Source organism: Cuculus canorus, chromosome 4, assembly GCF_017976375.1.
Source record: "Cuculus canorus isolate bCucCan1 chromosome 4, bCucCan1.pri, whole genome shotgun sequence".
In the NCBI taxonomy this organism is placed as follows: Eukaryota; Metazoa; Chordata; class Aves; order Cuculiformes; family Cuculidae; genus Cuculus; species Cuculus canorus.
The window spans coordinates 76,148,831-76,169,406 of record NC_071404.1 but is presented as its reverse complement, the minus strand read 5'-3'; the positions used below and the strand labels follow the sequence as shown (position 1 = coordinate 76,169,406).

General features: G+C 40.0%; 1 protein-coding gene across 2 annotated transcripts in view; it reads right to left on the bottom strand.

The window, feature by feature from the left end:
- The window catches only part of NDST4 (N-deacetylase and N-sulfotransferase 4), a 152,039-nt gene that overhangs the window by 31,223 nt on the left and 100,240 nt on the right, over positions 1–20,576 (bottom strand). For both annotated transcript variants that reach the window (XM_054065802.1, XM_054065801.1), the window contains exons 5-7: positions 19,829–19,983; positions 12,090–12,275; positions 10,027–10,155 (exon numbers count right to left, since the gene is read on the bottom strand). In XM_054065802.1, the coding sequence (XP_053921777.1) occupies positions 10,027–10,155; positions 12,090–12,275; positions 19,829–19,983 (470 nt within the window). The remainder of the gene's footprint in view (positions 1–10,026; positions 10,156–12,089; positions 12,276–19,828; positions 19,984–20,576) is intronic.

Sequence of the window (20,576 nt, the reverse complement as noted above, 5' to 3'; positions counted from 1 at the left end):
GCCACTTTTTACCTCAGGTTAAAGCTTCTTCACTATGTTTGAAGTAGGAAGAGAAATTTTAAGAAGTGTTTAACTTTCCGCTTTTTTTTTCCTGCTACTTTTCTCTTTTTAAACTTTAAAATTGGGTTGGTCGGTCAGCTGCAAATAGGTGTTACTTGTTGACCTTGCAGACAAAAAAAAAGGTTTTTGCAGAGTATGCATGTGGCTCTAGATACTATGTGGCTATGCAGGTACAAATCTAGAGTGAAGAATTTATAAATATCTAAATAAAAAGCAGGAGTGGCCTGTGCATGTTCTTTATGGGGGAACTTTGAATAGGAGACAGTGGGAGACTGATGCAGTGATGCAGGCCTTGGCCTCTGGCAGGGGGCTTGGAAATGGCTGATCTTTAAGGTCCCTTCCGACCAAACCATGCTATGATATAAGTAACAATCTGATCTTTGTTAGATATCTTCAATTTAGAAGCCTCTCGAGGGATATTTGACCTTCTCAGTCCAGGCTACAGCAAATATTAATTCGATGTGTTCAGCCATGACCAGGACAGAGATGGGAATGTCTTGAAATGGTGGGGGTCTCATATTAGCTCTTGTTTTCCACAAGCTCTTTCAGTGTTTGAATGTGGCCAAAGATTGGTTCATACATCACAAGAGACTTTGCCCTTGCTTACGCAGCAAGGTCTGCAATTACTATGGTTTCAGCATTCACTCACCACTGTCTCTAAGAAGGAGTTGCTTGCTACAGACCCGAAACAAAGCTAGGGCAGCGCAGAGAAGAGGAAAGGACCACAGGAAACCAGGTGGCAGTATTAAGGCTTATCCATTAGGTTTTCGGGGTGAACAGATAATAAGAAAAACAAGCACCAGACTGGCCAGAAAATTCAATTAACTGACTACTCAACTGAGGAAGCAGATCTTGCTGGTTCTTCTCAAAGCCTAATGCACTTATTTTGGCTTTGGTGTTTGACTGAGTTGCCTTTGGTGCTGTCACTTGCTGGCTTAATAAAAAGCTCTCGGGTTTAAAGAGATTTTTATTTTTTTTTAGGAGAAATTACTCTCTCACTCTTGTTTGTAGGGGCAATAATATTTAGGGCTGTATTTATTAGCTTATCTTGGCTGTTAAATGTTTACGACTGTTCTTTATCGTCTGTGAAGCAGGGGAGTAAAGGAGCCGAACTAGAAAACAGATACTGGAAGACCTTGCAGATGCTGGAGATGTGATATATAGCACAATTTGTAAAAGCATGCTTTAAATATGCCAGAGCCTTTCTCAGGAGACTGAATGAAGGGCAACGGTCACGGAACATGGACTGAACCCACTTAGTTTTGAGCCTGACATTTGGATGTGGAAAATCCTCCTTAAATTTAAACTCTGGCGGATTTCTCTAACATTTCTGATGAGGAACTTGCTTTTTGCTGCTGGAAGTTATAAACTGTATGCTATGAATGTCTTTTTTTAATTACAAATTTTCATGGTTCACATTCTGAAGCAAAGCAAGGGATTTGTTCTGCTCATCCCATTTGCTCGCTTCACCTCGTGCTCCGTGTTTGTTCATGATAGCGGATGATGGAACTGTGCTTTAGAAAATATGTTGTTCTGATTGGCACATCAGAGCTTTTGTACCAAAGCGCTCTTTCAAAAGAAAGTAGGTACCTTCAAGCAGGTTGGTCTTAATGCCAGTTAACTTGTCTTTCTCTACTGAGTATGTCAAAGACAGAAGTGCATGTAAATGTGGTTAAAATACAGTTGGGAATCGACAGAGTTATTCTAAAGGGCGATTAAGCTAAGTAAATGATGTAAAGTAGAATTAAGGAAAAAAACTGCTGAGAATGAAACATGGAACTCCTTGAAATGCTGTAATTTTTTTTAATAGTTCTCTAACCCAATGAAGCAAACATTAAAACCAAAATTTCTTTGAAGCCTCGCAGCACTTCAAAAATCTTGCAAAGAATTGGCAAGTTTAAAGGAAGAGAGAAAAGAAAAGGGCACTGCATGAAATGGTTTTAAAAGTAAATAAATATTTAAAAAATCCTAAGCTGGGTTTTTTTTTGTTTTTTTTTTTTTCTGTTGAAACAATGGAATGCTGTATAACTGCAGAAGACAAGAATATTTTTCCACAAGGGATCAGGTTGCTACAATGCTGGTCAAAGCCAGAGAATTTTCTGTCTCATTTACATAGCTGGGGAGTGTTATATTCAGGCTAGGGATATATATATATATATTCAGGCTAGTTCTTCTTGTCTGATACTCTTGGGTATTAAATTCCTGGTTTCGAAGATACTTATTGAGTAGCAAAGTACCTCCTTGAGTAGTAATGTACTTTCTTATTTTAATATCTAACTACAGTTAATATAGATTTTTTACTATTAAAATTAGATGAGGCACAAAAGCAGTTTTATGAAGCCTTGTTTAAATTTTTGATGGAAGTTTTAGATGTCTTTTTTATTATTTCTACTGATTGTGGTGGATTTGCTGCTTTATTTTCAGCACTGACAAGGAAATGCAGATGCTGAAGTTCTGTCCTCCTTAGGATTTAGCGAATAACTGATTTGTGATGTTGTTTGTCAAACCACAAAGTAAATAACACGGATGATGGTAATACCATAACACTGAACAGCTAGCTTTGGTCTAGCAAGGGTGAAAAATACATTTCTGTTGAATGTTTTATTGCTTTTCTTGTATCAAAGAGTAAAGAAAAGCTCCGAGAGCACAGTAATGTCTCATTTGCAGTCCCAAACTGTACACGTATTTCTTATTTATAAATCACTTTTGAAGCTCCTTGTTTTTGTTCCAAGCTTCCAAATGAAGAAAACTATTCAGAGAGAAACTGGATTGGTACCTTTTGAAAGAGTTGCTCTGCTCAGGTGTTTATTTCAAACCCAGTCTGTTTGCTGAGACTTTTCTCACTGACTGTAGTGAGCTTTGCTTTGAAGCATTTATGCAAAGAATAAGTACTCCAAACTCTAGATGTGGGCAGCCTTCTGCTTTAGCTGGATCCTGGAAAAGCCTGGCTCCGATCCTTTTGTAACCCTTATTAAAACTGAAAGGAAATTCAGTTTAATTTCTGTCTTGGTCAAATTTATCCTTCCTTTGTGTACTACTGAATATCTCTACCAGACATGACTCTTTCAACATTCATATATTAGAAAGTGAAAATATTTTGGAGCCACAGAGTATTCAGAAGAAGCCATTAAAAAAACCCCAAAATCTTTGGAAGATCCCCTGGGCAATCTTTTTGCAGACTCTTTATCCTAATGAAATGTCACTTGGGCATTTTCTAATGTAACCACCTATGGTGTTGCTTCAGGAAGTGTAAGTGTTTTTGGTACATAAGCTTAACGTTTATTAATAACACGTTTGCTGAAACTTTGAACTCCAACCTGAGTAATGGATGGGGTTTTTGTAAACCACTTGCTTGTCAAGGTTCAGAAGGGGAGAAAAGAGAATTTGCCGGTAGCCTCCGCTGGTGTCATGTTTATAGTCAGTGAAGGCTGGTAGATATTCAGTTCTTGTCTTTTCTCCCATATGCAGAAAGGCTGGGAGAGCTGGGATTGTTTAGCCTTGAAAAGAGAAAGCTTCTGTGGAAACTTGGAGCAGCCTTCCAGTACTGAAAGGGCTGCGGAAAGCTGGGGTGGGAGGGCTCCTTATTGGACAGTGCAGGGACAGGAGGAGAAGGAAGAGTTTTAAGCTGAAAGAGGGAGATTTAGATGAGATCTTAGGAAGAAATGTTGTCCTGTGATGGTGGGGGGGGGCCTGGCCCAGGTTGCCCAGAGAAGCTGTGGCTGCCCCATCCCTGGAGGTGTTCAAGGGCAGGTTGGATGGGGCTTGGAGCAATGCGATCTCTTCAAGTGTGAAATACATGTAATATGTACTCACAGAAGAAAGAATGTTGCAGTCAATGTACTGCAATGTCAATGTTGCTGTTTACCACTATCATTAAGAGAGTTGCAGTCTCTACTTTACCTGTAAATAAACACTTCCTATCTAATACATTAATTCTATTTGGCAAATTTGCTTCCCCATGTTTAATTACTCTTGAAATGTGCTTCAGTAATCAAACTAAATGAAAAAAAATGTTTAATCAAAACTTGAATATTTAAGTTATGTTCCTGCTTGCACTTGTTTGGATGGATGTGATAAAAGATTATAAATAGATGTCATAACAGCCTAAGGAAACATGAACTTCTGTGTCCTATCTTTTACAACCCATCTTCACTGCTGAAATTCTGTTAAAAACACAGCTACAAATCAAGTTGCTGCTTTTTGCCTGGAACCTCTGGTCTACATCAGCCAGGCAAGACATTTTCCCAAAGCAAGCAGGTCCATAGTGCAAATTCCATGCCCATGCAATGAAAAACAACATGATCTATTAGTTGTTTTTAAACTCTGCTGTGGGCTGTTTTGGTTAGATGTGATTGACCTGTTCAATGCATTGATGCCAACGGAGGGAGAGCATTAGGTCGGTGATTATCGAGTTGAAAAGCAGTCTGTAGTCCTCCTGGAAGTTGGCCTTGATGTTGACTTTGGTTCTGTTGTGCATGGACTGCTATTCATGTTAAAGTTTATTTATCCATTTATTGTGCATATGTGTCCCTTCAGAACAGTTTGGGTCACCACTTCCTCAGACTTTCATGTTTCTCTTTCTTTGTCCTTGATATCTTAAAACAGAAGGCCACACATAGCTGCCTTTTAGTTTGTTTTCAGACTGCTAAATGGCTGTAATCCACAGCAAAATGTGTTGGTGTGCTGATTTTAATCAGGGCACTGTGATTACTTCTAAAGGACTGTCTTAAAGTGTGCACGTGTGTAAAGGAAACCTGTAATAATTCTTTTTACCAGAAACTATTGTTTTTCAGTTCTGGAAGCCTTGCTTCTAAACAACTGTGGGCAGAAACTGAACTGTTTTCAACTGTACTCTTGTCTGCCCTAATTTGTGAATATATATATATATAGTATTTGTTGATGTAAAGGGGCAACTATTGGACTGATAAGATTAAGCAAGCAAAGAAACTGAATCTGTGCAGCACCTCTTCACACCTTTTTAGTTGGCACTACTGTTCTGCTTCTTAATAGCAATAGATTCATTTATGTGTTTTCAACAAGGCAAACTGAAAGCAAGAGAAGTTTGTGCTTTTAGTGCTCCAACAGCTTCTCTCACTTCCACGCCAGAGTAGGAGATATCTTACACCAAGCAATGCCTTGTGTATAGGTTGGGGTATGACATATGGAGTGTGCTACTGTTCTGTATCCACTCATGGAATAAGCTCACACCATCGGTTCTCCCACCGTGTGCTGTTCCTGCACCTGTGCCTCAAAAACATATCGATTATATTGTACATCTGTTTTTTAAGTGTCTGAAATAACCCAAGAACAATGCTGTTGCTTTAGAAGAATATTTTTATGCGCAACACCAGTAATGTGCTGGATATAAAGCAAAAGAGTGAGAAGATTTAAGGACTGAACGCGCACTGGGGATGGTGTTGGGAATCTACAGAGAGCAAAAGCTAATGCATCCTTGTCCCAACTGGCCTTTGGGAACTGTCCCTAAAGCAAACCATCCTGAAAACCCTGGTCCAGGGCTTAGAACCAACAGACACCGGACTTGTTTTGGAAAGATGTCACTGACCTACACAGCTCACTTTATTTTTGGTTTAGGAAGTATATTGCAATTATCTATAGGTTTGTTTTTATAGGGGGAGTATCTAGATTTTCAAGCATCTAAAGCCAAAACGTTGTTATCTGAAATCTGACTTGGAATTGTTGCCCAGCTATTGTTAGGCTCACCTACAGAAACATACCAATGTGAAAACTAGAAGGTGTTAGCAGTCTTTTCCAGCCTTAATGATCCGATTATTCTGAAGGGAACCAAAAAAAATCCTCCAGAAATAAGACAGACAGCCAATAACCACAGACTTGCTCTGAAACTCTCTTCTAACTTCTAGCCTACTTGGTCATCAAGAAGGCATATCATAAAATGATAAAACGAAATGGTCATCTGCTGTAGTTGTAGAAAGAGCTCTGCAAAACCAGATATTCTTTTGCTTGGTTGGTTTTGTTGTTGCTTCATACCAGCCGAAGGTAATGAATGGCACTGTGCACCACAGGGTAGATAACTGGCTGCATAACGAGATTTCTATCCCAGTTTTGGACTCTGGAATATCATCTTTTATGGCATCACACACAATTTGTATACAACTTCAGTTGTCATGGTGGCCTGGCAGTGCTGTGAAAGGGCACATACATATGCTCTTTCTGCAAGCACAAGTAGCTTTACACTGTCTTGACTCTCCTGAAGAGCACACTGCCATGTGGAGGAGTTCCTTTTTCTCTATGCACATAACCCCCCGCTAACGCTGGTTACACTTGCACAGACCCACTTAAGACCAGATCCTGGTGAGCAGGAGACTTGTGCAATCATATGGCAGTAGAATTAACAGGAACCTCTGTGTTTCTGTGAATCTCCTATACACCAGGTAAGAGTCTGTCCAGTGTTTTTAAAGAGTAAATGAAATATATTTTTAAATGCCAATAATGCAAACATAAACAACAGTACAGGCAATCCCTTTCCTGCGAAACTTGAAGTAGGATAACAACAATGATGTTTAAAGCAGCCTGTGTGCTAGGAGAGGGTGGTGCATTCTGATGATAGTTGGGTTTTTTTGTGGTTATGGTTTCCATCCATGGACTACATTGTGCATCTCATTCAATATGACTAAACAACAACAATATTTTAAATTAGTTTTGAAAAAGCCTTTACATTCCTGGCAGTTGGTTTTTTCCCCTGATCTGTCTGGAGTGCATGTGCTGGTTTACACGGTACTGCTTGTGGAAAACCCTTGAACTGTGCTTGTGGCAAAGCCCTGAACTGCACAGGCTGATATTCAAATACTAAGGAAGCTTATTAATGAGCAGAGGTGTGTAAAAAGCTTCTACGATATGAGACAGGATGTCTGTTGCTGCTAATCCAGTATGTGCTGCTGCCAGATAGGAGAACGCATCACATTAAAAGCGTATTTTTTTAATTCAACTGAATTTGTGATTGAGCAGTGGAATAGACAGTCTATTGATCCTTTTCAGAAGATAACAGATTTTTTTAGATAGTAAACTGTACATTTTTTAAATTAACCACCAAAGCACTACACCTTCTCTTTGAATATAAGAAAGGTCTAGGTCTTCCGGTATCTTCACTTGTGTGCTGTCCAAACTTGGCATTTAAGAACAGAAGTATATGAATATAGATGAATTTGTTTCCTGCTCACACAAGTTTCCTTCTGAGATAAGGCTAGATTTTGCTTTTACTGTTGTCAGTCAGTGCATATTTCATAAGGTAGTGTACCAACCTGACTTGAATGATGGTAGGGTTTTGTGGTGTATCTTACTTCAGCTCACACATGATTAAATTATATTTCTTCCTGTCTGAACAAGCACTTAATATTGGAACAGATTCATGCTTAACTCGGAGATAGAGAAGTGCATGTCAGTATTTCACTCATGTTGCTTAGGTCAGTAAAATATCAGTTTTGATGAGGTAAAGATAGAAAATCATATTAGTAGGAGAGGGAGAATTGAACATTAACAGTATAAAAAGCTGTTCTTTTCCAGCACTGCCAATAATACATATTGCACTCTCAAGTTATTGGAACACGGCTAGGTCAAAACAATGACTTCATACACTGAAGAACATCAAAGAAAATCTTTTTTCCTCCCTCTCGTCCTTGGAATACAGTCTTCTAACTCTGTCATGAACATCACAGATGCATGATTAAATCTGGAATGCTTTGCCTGCTATTACATATTGCCCCTAAGAAAGGTTCTGCCACTCTGGTGTCGCTCTTGAAACCTAAATGGGAAAATGGTAGACTATTTCTCTCTAGTACACTGTGTGTCACACTCAGTGGGGCATCAAGAGCACCCGTCTGTGCTACAAGACATGTCTAGAGAGGATTTGGACCTTTTCTATAGGAAAGAATTGGGCCCAGCTTGGGGAAACCTCCCACAGGACCAGCATAAGCAGCTGGGGGTCTTAAAGCTCCCAGAAAAAAAGATGCTATGGCATGTCCAAGGTTGGTCCTGCTTGGGAGCTGCCTGGAGAGCCCAGGTTAATGATTATGGAGACTGTAGGAAATGGTGGCATAGGTCTAATTGATTTCATTTGGAGACCAATAATGACCTTTAAAATAAATTTTAGATTAATTGAAGAACTACTCTGCCCCATAGTCTTAGCCTGTCTTTGGGAAGAACACTCGGATTAAGCTGTTTAAGAGATCGAAAGTCTGAAATTTCTAGTAAGCAACTGTGAGCTTATGCCCTCCTACTTATTTGCTGTCAGTGAGAAAGAAAACGGTGAAATTGGGAAATGATGAGTTGTAGGGGAGGAAGTCAGCGTGGCCTGAGGATGCCCACATCCTCAGATGTGATTGACTGAAGAATTGGGGCTATTCTAAGCTTCTCTTGTGGAGTAAAAACGTACGCTGCTACAGACTGCTGCACTGCCTAAAGCTGAGGAGATCTTTAGATAGTGAAAGATGTGCAGGTATTGATCAAAGTATAATAAAGCTAAGGATAATGTCCAGCAGCATCCCAAGGCAGTGATAAGCTGAGTTGCACTTAAGGAAACTATGGTAAAAAAAAAAAAGAGCCATCCTGACAGAACTGCAGGTAATGGAGAGGTGGGACACAGAACAGGGATATTTTTTATTCTCAAATTAGGAGTCACATGTACAATACAGAAAAATTCCTTATGAAAATTTCCCTTTTCTTTACACCCACTGAATCTTTGTTTCAGACACCAGCTTAGCTCCTCACACAAAATTTTCACTTAATTATATAATATTGAAGTTTATATTTAGGTCTCTAAATAAAAGTGACCTGGATTTGAGAGTTAGCTCCACCTGAAGTTTCTTTACCTCTGCAGAGATGTCAATGAGTACTGCAATTTAAAACCACTGAAAATTAGGCCAGCTGGCAAGACAAGACATTTACCTTGTGAGCAGTATAGCTTGCTTGGGTGGAACAGGAAGAAGGGAGGACAAGGGCGAAAAATAAATGATTTATAGGTTGTCCTTCCACCTTCCACCTCTAGGCTGCTGTATGAAATGGTGAGAGATTTATTCACAGGCAAGAGAACGTGGACTTCAAAATATAGCATTTGCAGTCAGGTAGCTTTCCTCCTTGATCCTTGGCAAGCCTGATCATGCCTATGCACCCACTGATATTATGTTGTTCTATGTTGGACTTGATGATCCAGGAGGTCTTTTCCAACCTAGTGATTCTGTATGTGTGTTTGCGTGTGTATGTCAGCACAGGGTGGTTCAGACTACTTTATTTGTTGGGAGACTGAATTGCTCGATAGCTCTGCAAATCATCTTGAAAGTCTGTGGCACTTTCACCTAAACCATGTATACGTGTATGTTTAAACATATCTAGGTTGGTTTTATGTGTACATGTACGTACGTACATATTGTTTATGGCTCATGTAATATTACAAGAGGAGAAGAAACGCAGCACTGAGCAAAGTAAAAATGTTCATTAGAAAGCTAAATACTGCTTGGGGTATTTTTAAGCTGCAGGAAACCTATTTTTGAGCCAGTGGCAGGGGAATAATATCAGGGCTGAGCCCTGGGGTTTCCACTGAGCTAGATCAGAAGTGCCTGAGGAGTCAAGCTTGTGGAAAAATGGAAAAGCAGAATAAGATCACACAGTTTTTTCTAACCTCACTGGTTTCTTTCAGTCTGTTAGACAAATCAGTGCACTTTTTTTTTTTTTTTTCCCCTCACAGGGACCTGGCTTCAGGGAGGGGAAACAGTTTTGGAGCTGAAATTAATGCATTTTCCAGTACCTTGTCGCATACAGTTGTAGTTAGAAATTAGCAGAAGACATTTTGCTGCATTCTTCATCTTCTTGCTACCTCTAAGCAAGCAGTCTTGATTTTTGTTTCTCAAATAAGAGCAAAGAAAACTGTCCTTCCCTTCTGCCCTCTCTCTCCACGTTAGTCAGCATACCCATAAAATAGCAAAAGAAGGTACCTACGGGATTCAGGAGAATGGTGAGGAAGAGTTCACCCCCTCGGATACTTTTGTCCAGCTCCTGAGGACCCCCAGGATATTCCTTGTGAAAAATGGTATGAGTGAAAAGGCCACAGGTCTGTCGAGGGAGGACCTGAGAACAAAAAAACCAACGTTGTTGTGACATTAAGTTCTTTCTGCAAACTTACCCTGGCAAAGCCACCCAAATCCCTCCAGCAACTCAAAAAAAACCCCTGCACTCCTTTCTGCCTCTGTGTTTATTTATGGGCTCCTTTGTGCCTTCTGTATTCTTGTGGTAAGCGAGCGCAGTCCTGCAGATGTGGGGAATTCCAGATGTCGGCTCTGAAAAGCTGTGGCACACATGCTCTTGGCTTTCATGCAAACTGTTTCATTCAGCTCATACACTCATAACAAGTGTTTGCTTCCTGGCATTTAGAAGAGGAAGAAAATGAAAAGCTAAACCTCTCTTCCGTTAGCAAGGTTACTTTATTAGGAGATAAATAGTCCTTCCTCGCCATCTTTGCTATGTCAGGCAATTAATCTTACGGTTGTTGAGACGCTGAACTGAATTTGTGTTCAAGGCTGCAGACCATGAAAGGCCTGCTGCTTCATCCTTTCCTCAGTCTGGAAAGCCATACTGAGCCCCTCATTCCTGTTTGCCAAACTTCTATGGGATTAGTAGGATGCTCGCGTGAGACCAGCCTGAAGTCAGCATTCCATCCCCTCATAAATCAGGAGGCTGTGTCAGAAACAAGCAGGCTACTGTGTGTGTGCTCAGAATCGTAGAAACATGGCATAGTTTGGACTGTAAGGGACCTTAAAGATCATCCAGTCTGGCTCTCCTGCCATGGGCAGGGACAACTCCCACTGGATCAGGGGCTCCAAGCCCCATCCAACCTGGCCTGGAAGACCTCCAGGGATGGGGCAGCCACGGCTGCTCTGGGCAACCTGGGCCAGGGCCTCACCGCCCTCACAAGAAAACATTTCTCCCTGAGATCTCATCTCAATCTCCCCTCTTTCAGCTTAAAACTGTTCCCTCTTATCCTCTCCCTGAACCAGAGCCCCTCCCCAGCTTTTATCTAGCAGGTTTAGTTACATTATGCTATAGGTACTAACAGATGGTTCTGGTAAAGACAAGACAACCGTCAGGGCTTGCAGGTGTTGCCTAAGCCATGCAGAGATATAGTTCACCTGGGGAAGGCCTTTTGTTTTCCTTCAGCCCTATTTTTGTTTTTCTATTTGGTTAAAAGAACAAATAAAACCTGCATTCAGCAGAGCATTTTAATTCATGTGTAAATGCACTGTGGAACTTGAGTCTATTCCAATAGTAATTGGATTCTGTGCAGCAAATTTGTGGTTTTGATTAAGACACTACTTTTGTCTTGTTTAGGTGATCACAATTTCGACTTTATATGTATGTAAACAATATGTGAGTCAACTGGGACTTTAAAGCATCCCAGGAACTGCCCCTGGAATATTTCTCGCTTCGCTCATGTATGTTCATTTTCTGTTTCAACCATCTTTAGGGCTGCAGCTGGCTGCTAAGACAGGCCAAATAATTTTCCTGCCCTTTCTGCAGTCAAAGTGTGTATGTGAGGAAACCTTCTTTCCTTGTACAATATGTGGTCTGGAGGTATCTGGTCCCTGGCTCTGGAAGGTTCAGAAGCCAAGGTTGGATGAAATTTAGGCCTCAGAAAAGTGTCATAGTTGCTGGAAATGACTTACAGCTGCTCACCTCCCCAGTTGGTGGGTTTCTAATCTTTTCATGCATAAAGATGAACAGGAGCTTGAAACATAGGTCTTAGGCAGTTTAATGAATTTCAAAGTATGCATTTGTAACTCGGTTGATAGTTGATGGGACTAGGAGTACATTTAGTTTCCGAGGGTTACATTTGCAGTTTTGTTTAAAACTGGCTGCATAACAAATACACTGTTTTGGCATCCTTACAAATCCTTGATCACAGGGAATTTTAATGATTGCTGTAAAACTTGAAGCATTTGATAAAAATAGCTTATTTTTGAGTCACTTAAAGTACTATTGCTATGAAGCATGGAAATGTAGTGTACCATGATGCCATTGTGGATGAAGCCCCGTCTGTACCGTGCAGGCTTCAAGTGTGGGTATTCTTCTGTGCTGGTCACTCGGATGTGCCAGACCTTCTTCCAGGCCTCGTACAGCTGGATGTGAACCGGGTAAACCCCGGAGTGGTGTGGTGCTACTGCGTACCCCATGTCAGTCGGTATGCCATGCTCCTGCAACACAGCAGAGGGAGGAATATATTTAGGAACAGACAAAAAAAAAATGATAATTATTATTCAAAGTTTATTTTTCTTGCATCAGAGAAACTGTTGTCCTTGGACAGACTTGTATCTATTTGAATATAGTACAAGCTAAAAATGGGGAGGGGGACATGAGGAGAACAAGAACTGCAGAGTGACAAATAAGCCACTTGGATTATGTTGTGTTACCGTGATATGGAACAGATTTGCCTGCCTTTTCGTTACATATTTTGTATGTTGTAATATGCATCCTACTTGTTAGGTTCTTTTAAAGGTAATCCAGTAAGCTGATGCTGCTTATTTACTAAGCTATCAAACAGCATTAGAGTAGCAAAGAGATGGAAAAAAATGTTGCAGTGATACAAGTGAGGTTATTTTGTTTCAGATTTCTGGAATAAAAGCAAGATTCCTTCCGTATTTAATAAATAAATAAATATCCCACATAGCCTCTGAATCCGTTCATAATGTTTTCCACAGTATTAAGGTTGTTAGCAAAAAGAAGCTGGACTTTGGTCATCTTTTTCATAAATATTTATTTTGCTCCATTTCTATGAGAAAATAGGTTTGTTTTCATGAATATAATCTATAGGCTATCTTGAAAATGTCTTCTGATGGCATGATGAGATAGTTTATGTGAAGGCAGAAGGAATTAAAGAAGCAGCTTAACTATGAGTGTGCTGGGCATGTTCCCTTCACTCCTGATGCTCTCCTGCCTTTGTTCTGCTCCTCATTCCTCCCACCTGTGACTTAGCGTGGGCTGTCTGAAAACTCCATCTGATGACAAGGCGTGATAAGCACATCTATAGACCAGGATACTTTTAAAAGAGAGCAAATTATTTGAAATGTGAGCTATACATGTGAAAATGAGGTAATTAGTTCCATTGGTCTGAGTGACTATTCAGAAATGCATCCAGGGTTTATCATCAGCTGCTAGCTCAAAGGAAGGCTGAGCTCTGCCTCTTCTCCCGAGTCTCGTTTCCAGCAGGTCCACTAAAAGCCCTTTCCAACTCTTTCATGGCATCTCCAGGCTGTATGGTGTCCTACCACTGTGGCTCTTGATGGATTCCTTCCCATGCTCTTGGTGTTCACTGAGCTGGTTTAATTCCTGGTACTACAGGATACATCAGTTCTTTTCACGCAAAATTGATGATCAGAGGGAACTATCTAAAATATGAGGCTTTTTTTTTTTTTTGTCTTTCCTCTTGCCCACATTAACCAAGAACTGTCGATTACTTTAATTCCAGGAACAGGAGGTTCTGCTGGGTATCTTGAAGTACTTTGCAATGAAAGGCTTTTGGTTCACTGACAAAAATGGAGTTAAATCTCTGGGGAACACTAGTTCATATGTCACATAACGCAAGCACTTAAAATTATCCATTTCTTATTAGTGAAGGTTTTGGGTTACTGATTGATCTAGAAAAAAAGAAACCCAAACTTCCTGTTTCATAATGTACTGAGAGCAAATTGTAAATTTTGCTTATTAATGTTGTTACCTACCTGAAAGGCATGTTGTTACCTACCTAAAAATGTGAAATAGCTTTGTGAGATTCATAATATCATAGAATAACCAGGTTGGAAAGGACGCACTGGATTATTGAGTCCAACCATTCCTAACACTTCCTTAAACCATGTCCCTAAGCAAGTGTTAAATCACTCTTTCTGGAGTTTGGTTTTTTTTTTCCTTGAACATTATAAAGTAAAAGCTGTATCTAAAGGTTTCTCAAAAGTCCAGCCGTTTGTTATCTGCCCGAGTAGTCTACGATGCTCATGTTGGCAAATATGCTGTGCTAACTTAAATATACTGTATTAACTTGAATCTACAAACCTTCACCAAACCTGTGCTATGGAGTATAGAGACACATGAATGTACAGCAAATGTATCCCGAGTTAGATAAAGTACACTGCTTTGAATGATATGTCCAAAAGTAGGGATCTGGATGAATACATGCAAAATCCTGTTTATCTACTTAGTATTTGCTGCTGGTATTGCCATAGCAACAGAATAGTGAAATGGTAATCTGCCACTCACAAATAAAATAAGACAGCTTTTCATAAGTTCTCAATATAAAAAGCTAATTAGCCTCTGAATAAAACTCGCATGCTACATCATTCATCACACAAATGCCTACCAGTCATTCAGATAACCAATATGATTTTAAGAGGAAACACAAATAATCAAATTTTTTTGGTCAGTTCCTCATTTTACTTGGGCAAATTAAATATTTTTATGTCATTTTTTTTAGTGATTTCTGTTGCTTTCCTTCCTTTTTTTTGTCTCATTTTGTTGTTGAATTTAGTTTGGAATTAGAAGCTACTGTGTTCAAGAAGGAGCACACATTTGAACCTAAGCTACAGGGCAAAATGGGAGATGGTTGTAGTAAGTGTGTCTTCTCATATATTCTAAGGAATAATTTCCCATGAGGTTTTATTGGGTTATTTTTACATACAAGTCTTCAATTGATTTTTTTCTTTTTAAAATTTCTTCAGAAACTTTGTGTGTGTGTGTTTCTGTCTAGTTTGGAAAACCTCTGGACCTTTTGGGCACTGAGAACAGCAGAATCGCATTCCTTTGACACTTAAGCTGGGACCCAAAGGCATTACTTTTGGACATATTAAATTTGTATTCCTGTTTAACATGTGCATTAAGAGACTTTCAACACTAATTTGAATGGCAGTGTGAGCTGTAGCTGCAGCAGCAGATAAGCTGAATTGCTGTTAGAACTTGTCAGATAGGAGGGTGATGATTAAAACAGTTATTGCATTTTTAGCAGAAGATTCCCTGATATGTTGCTACTTCTAATGCATTGGTTTGCATCAGAGAGCAGTCCAGGACTGGGTGATCTGCCTTGTTTTGAGGGCTATAGACCAGACTATAGGAGGAATGCATTGCACCTCGTGTCCTCCAGGCACCAGTGAGCATGTGATTGGTGGCTCAGACTACCACCAGCTCCAAACACACCTCCCATACCTGACTAGGAAAAGCGTATGTCCTGCATGCATGCAGTACCAAATAAAACAGAGAAAGTAGAGGTAGTCTTAGAGATGTGGTGTCAAAGCACGCTCCTGATATGGACAAAAGCACCAATGAAGATAGTCTATTTCAGAAGGATATTAAGGTGAACCAGAATAAATCTCATCCTGTCTGAACAGAATAATATTATGCTATATATGCAGACCATTTACAGAACATTTTTAGAGGCAATCTCTAGTGGGCATCTCTCCTTCCCAATGTTAACTACAGATACTAGAAATGGAGCAAATTAGGTTCTCTTTTCATCACACGTGGATACTTTGCTTATGATGTGTGGTCGCTGATCTTTGCCTTCTTGGTCTTTAATTGGTATATTAAAAGCTCATGGTTTCCTTGTGGTCTGGGCAGCTCAAAAGTTTTAGGCAGAGGAAGTGCTAATGTGCATCTGTAGTTGGTTTGTAAGCAGGAGATGGAAGCCAAGGAGGGTTACTAGACAGGCTCTGAATTTGTTTGTTTTGTATAAGTGTATCTCTGAATTGATGTCTTTGTTTTGTATATGCGTCTCACTCCTTTATATCAGATCACAGCTGCCTTTTTGCAGTCGATGACAGTTTTTGCCCTATCTTTGCTGTGCTTTGGGCACATATGCTCACAAATGAGCACAGAAGATAATCACTGAGCCGATAAATCAAGGGACAAAATTAAAAGCTACAGCTTTAGATTGAATGTATTCTACTTGTTTTTGTCAGATAAGGATGTACAAAAGGGAGGAGGAAAGATATCTTGTGCTTAAAGATGGCAGTGAAAACTTGTTTTGTTTTATTTTTGGAATATGTACTGCGAGAGGTTTCTGCTTGTGCAAGTTGTTTACTTTGTGTATCAATTGCATTGCCTACAAACAAGGAAAATAATACTTGAGATAGTATCAGTTTGCAAAATTTAATCCATGGCTTAAATTTCCATTTAATCCATTGCTGTCTTTACAGGATTTGGGGTTTCTCTGATAGGAAAAAACCCTACAAAACATGAGTGTCAAACCCAACTGATAATCAAAATAAATGCCGTTTGCCATTTCCCTCTCCAGGCTCTGAAGCACACCATTCATATCTACCTAAATTAGATGACATTGAGACTGTGAAGTTCTGAGCAGTCTGCAACTTTGTCATGGTTAAAATCTCTGGCTTTTGATCCTCTGACGGTGAGGATATCGTGAGCACTTGAGAAGAGATTTGGGAATGGGGCAATGGATGCAGGCAGCTGTGGGGCTCATGCCCAGGCATGCATGGACAAGGATTTTGCCATGCAAAGTTTCCCATACTGCCTGAGCAGTGGGGCAATAGCAGTTATGAAAGATGTGAGAAAGACTCTTCCTTTCACCAATAAATGAAACAGTAGAAATGATAAAGGTCTCGGTGACAAAATGTAATAATTTGGAGGGTTCTTGTTAAAGGCGGTCTCCTAGTTCACAAGGAATTCGTACATAAGGGAAAACATTGAAGTTTGTTGATTTTACTAAGCTTTGGATACGCAGAGGTATAAATATCTGCACTGAAATCAAGGCAATTAGATACCTAATTAGCAATTAGTTGTATGTATACAAAGCTGTTGAGATACCCAATTTCTACATGTATTTTGTAATACAGCTGTTTGAGGCAGGCAGCAATTGTAAGCCCCCACTTTATAGACCATCATTATGAAGTACGATATATCTGTGTAAAACAAAACAAGGTCTTTTCTTTAGTTGCCAGCTGTAACACCTGTATTTCCTGCCTGTGTTCAGAAGATTGTATGTGTACCTGAGTTCCTGCAAACCAGAGATTACTCATACAGTGTAAATACTAGAGTCAATAAAAACGCTTATGTACATTCGCTAATATCCATGAAATATTGTTTCAAGTGCACTGGTTTGTGTTTATTAAGTTTGACTTCACAATACTGAAGAGAAGGAAATTCCTTTCATGAAACCTTTTTTCCCAAGTGACCAACGTTAATCCCAAGCTTGGTATCCTCTTGCATGGAGAAACTGCAGACTGTGGTGGGATTCAGGTGCAGGTTTCTGGACAGTGTGATCTACTTCAGCTTACTTTGAAAATGATGAAGCCATCAGGAACCAACAAGTGTTAATGAACAGAATTTTTGTTGTGGTCTTTAGGATCTTAAAGCAACCTTGACTGTTATTCTCAGGTGTAACGATGTGCTCTCCCATTCTAAAGACCCTGTTTGCCTTGTTACCCACGTTTAAAAGAATCATAGAATGGTTTGAGGTGGAAGGGTACCCTAAAGATCACCCAGTTCCAACACCCCTGCTATGGGCAGGGACACCTCCTGCTGGATCAGGGGCTCAAAGCATCATGCAGCCTGGCCTCAAACACCTCCGGGGATGGGGCAGCCACGACTTCTCTGGGCGACCTGGGCCAGTATGAATAAATATCACATTAGTCGAAGTATGAATGTAATTATGCTTCCAAATAATTATTGTGGCTTTCCTTACACAAACTGACACAAAGTGTCATCTCTACCTGCAGCTAAAACTGGAGGTGGGGAGTTGGGGGTCAATGAATAGGAAATGCAAGAGAAGGTGGCATCGGCATCAAGCTGTGCTCTCCTGAGTATAATACTAAATAGAACACAAATAGAACACGTATAACATCCAGCACATTTTCTATGTATTGTTTTAGATCTTTAATTTAAATTTGGATCCACACTGTGAAGTCAAATAATAATGGAAAGGGAGTTGCTTTTACTTTGGAGGACTTAGAGAAGCTGTAGCATAGGAAGTTCCTTTCCCAAGTAAGATTTTATGCTGAGAATGAGAAAGCAGGGGAGGATACAAAACTACTCTGAAGTCATGGCTAGGACCTCTCCTATAGCTATCAGGAAGGCTGTCATATCAGGAAGATAAATTTCTCCCACAGAGAGGATTTCACAGGAAGCCTTTTGAAAAGAAATGTTCACATAAGTAAATTGTACAGCTCATATAGATTCAAGGTTAAGAGGTTGGTACAACCCCTGTCCAAATGTTAGCAGGAAATAAAACTGTAATAACAGCAGCCTTTCACTGACATCAGCTCCTTATTTATAGGCACCCTAAGGAGTCTCTACCCTTCAGTGATGATAGGGACATGGGCTTTATCTTTCTGTGGCTGAAGTTGCAAACAGATTCTATTGCAAACCCTGCTTTCAGGCTGCGCTATAGGTTTTACTCCTAAAGGTGGTTTGACCTAGAATATTTCACATTTCCTGAAAGTGTTAGAAGAATTTCTCTGTAGGTTTCAAGGTGAATGGGGGGGGTGTGGGGGTGTGTTTGAGATACAGATTATATAAGGAATTACTCTTGCATTTAAAATCTCAAATTTATTTGGGTCTCTGGGCCAGGCTGCACAAAAGGCATGAATAGGACATGCTAGGAATGAAGGCTGACAGCAAAGCAGAACTGCAGAAAGGAAAGGAAGGCATCCAAAATGCCTCCGTACTATCACTCTGCCAAGCAAGAGTTTAGAAGAAGGGGAAGTCTGGAAGTAAACAGTTAAGCAATTTTTAAATGAATTTTCATTAAAGGTTGTTAGGAAAATATTTCTGTAAATAAGGGAATAATTTGCTTCCAACTGCTTGTTCGGACATCTGTATCTGCTGGTTTCCTGATGTGTCTTGGCTCGTGTGAGGGATGGAAGGAAGGGGCAGCTGCTGGCTGTTTTTCTCCTCTGTGAAGGGCTGAGACTTGTGTTCCCGGAGCAGCAGAGACAGCCCCGTTGTGTCACTCTGCTCTTCTGAGTGGCTTTGGCTGCTCAGCTTTTCTATGCCTTGTCAAAGACCACACAATGTCTTTTCCAAATCAAGCATTTATAGAGTTCAAGTTTTTTTTGTCATGCTCAATAAGCAAGTAGAATTACCCTGAAAGGTCTCTAAATGGTTTCCATCTGACCTCAAAGCACAAGTACTCTGAGATCAGGGCAATGCTAGGAGGATAGCTCTTGTAAGTTAACAACATAAATGAACAAAAATGAAACATCATTAGTTATAAATATTAGCAACAGGTCAGTTACATAAAAAGCATAGTTTTAAGCATAACATCTAAAATAAGCACACTGAAATCTAGCAGCTTCACTTATCTGCTTCATCAGCTTGCGATATCTCAAACTATATCTAACGGTTAGGGTTTGCTGCAACTTTCTCCCTCCCCTATTGAGGAAATTAGCACCAGACTTCAGGAAGCTGATAACCTGTATGTAAACCCCTTCCTAAAGCTTAAAAGGCCAGCCAATATCTGCTGAGATTTCACTGCTTCTGATCCCTGTGGTCTCACAAAGTTGCTTGGGTGAAGGGCTGCTACCACTCCAGAAAGCCTGTGTCAGTGAAAAAGGCTAAGACAAAATTCAGCCCAAATTTGAGACACAGAAAGGCTTTTCAAGGGGCTGAGTTTCCGATCTTGCTGCCTTGTTTGCCTATCTAGATAATCATATATGTGTGTAATGCAGATAAACATAAAGCCAGGTTGGAAAGCACAACTATAATGTGTAAAGTTGTCCTAGTGACCTTTTTGGTAGTTTTTACTCACTATTGCAAATTCTTTGTTGAGGATCATCTGTTCCACCAGTGAGGACTCATTGTGGAAGAGGTGAGGCTGCATGTGACTCCACATATGGGGAAACCACCAAAACTCATCTACGGATCTCAACAGCAAGTCATCACCTTCATCCTCTTCCTCAGTCCCTACAAAGGAAAGAAAGAAAAAAGGTAATAGAAAAACAATAGCAGAAAATGCCTGTAATTGTGTTTTAAACACAGAAAAGTCTGCTTTAAAACCTAAAGTCCTCGTCCTGGATGTCTCACTGTGCTGCAGATGGGCTCTATCACACCACAAAATGAGTGAGGTGAATTACCATGGATGGTAGTTATGGTGTTAACTGGCAGTAATTCTAACAAGAATTAGTTTTAAAGGACTGTTTGTTGTGCTATGAAATGCACTAAGAGTATCTAGAAGTTCAGGCTCACCATGGAAGTGGAAATTGGATGGACTTGTACCTAAATGCATTGTCCCACTCAGACACTAGGCGGTTGTAGCTGGCCAAGGAGGTATCACAGAGAGCTGCGTGCCTGCATCTTGCCACCTCATTCTCCCAACTCATAGCTACCTCATTAATAGCCTCAGTAAATAGTTATCAGATAATTTCTACTAAAGTGCGAAACAAATTTGCAACAATTTCAAAATTTATGTAGTTAATATTTAGTTCAAAATGAATTATCATGGAAAAAAAGAAGCAGTCTTAGCAAAGGAATTCTAAGTGTTGTTTCCTATGGTTCAG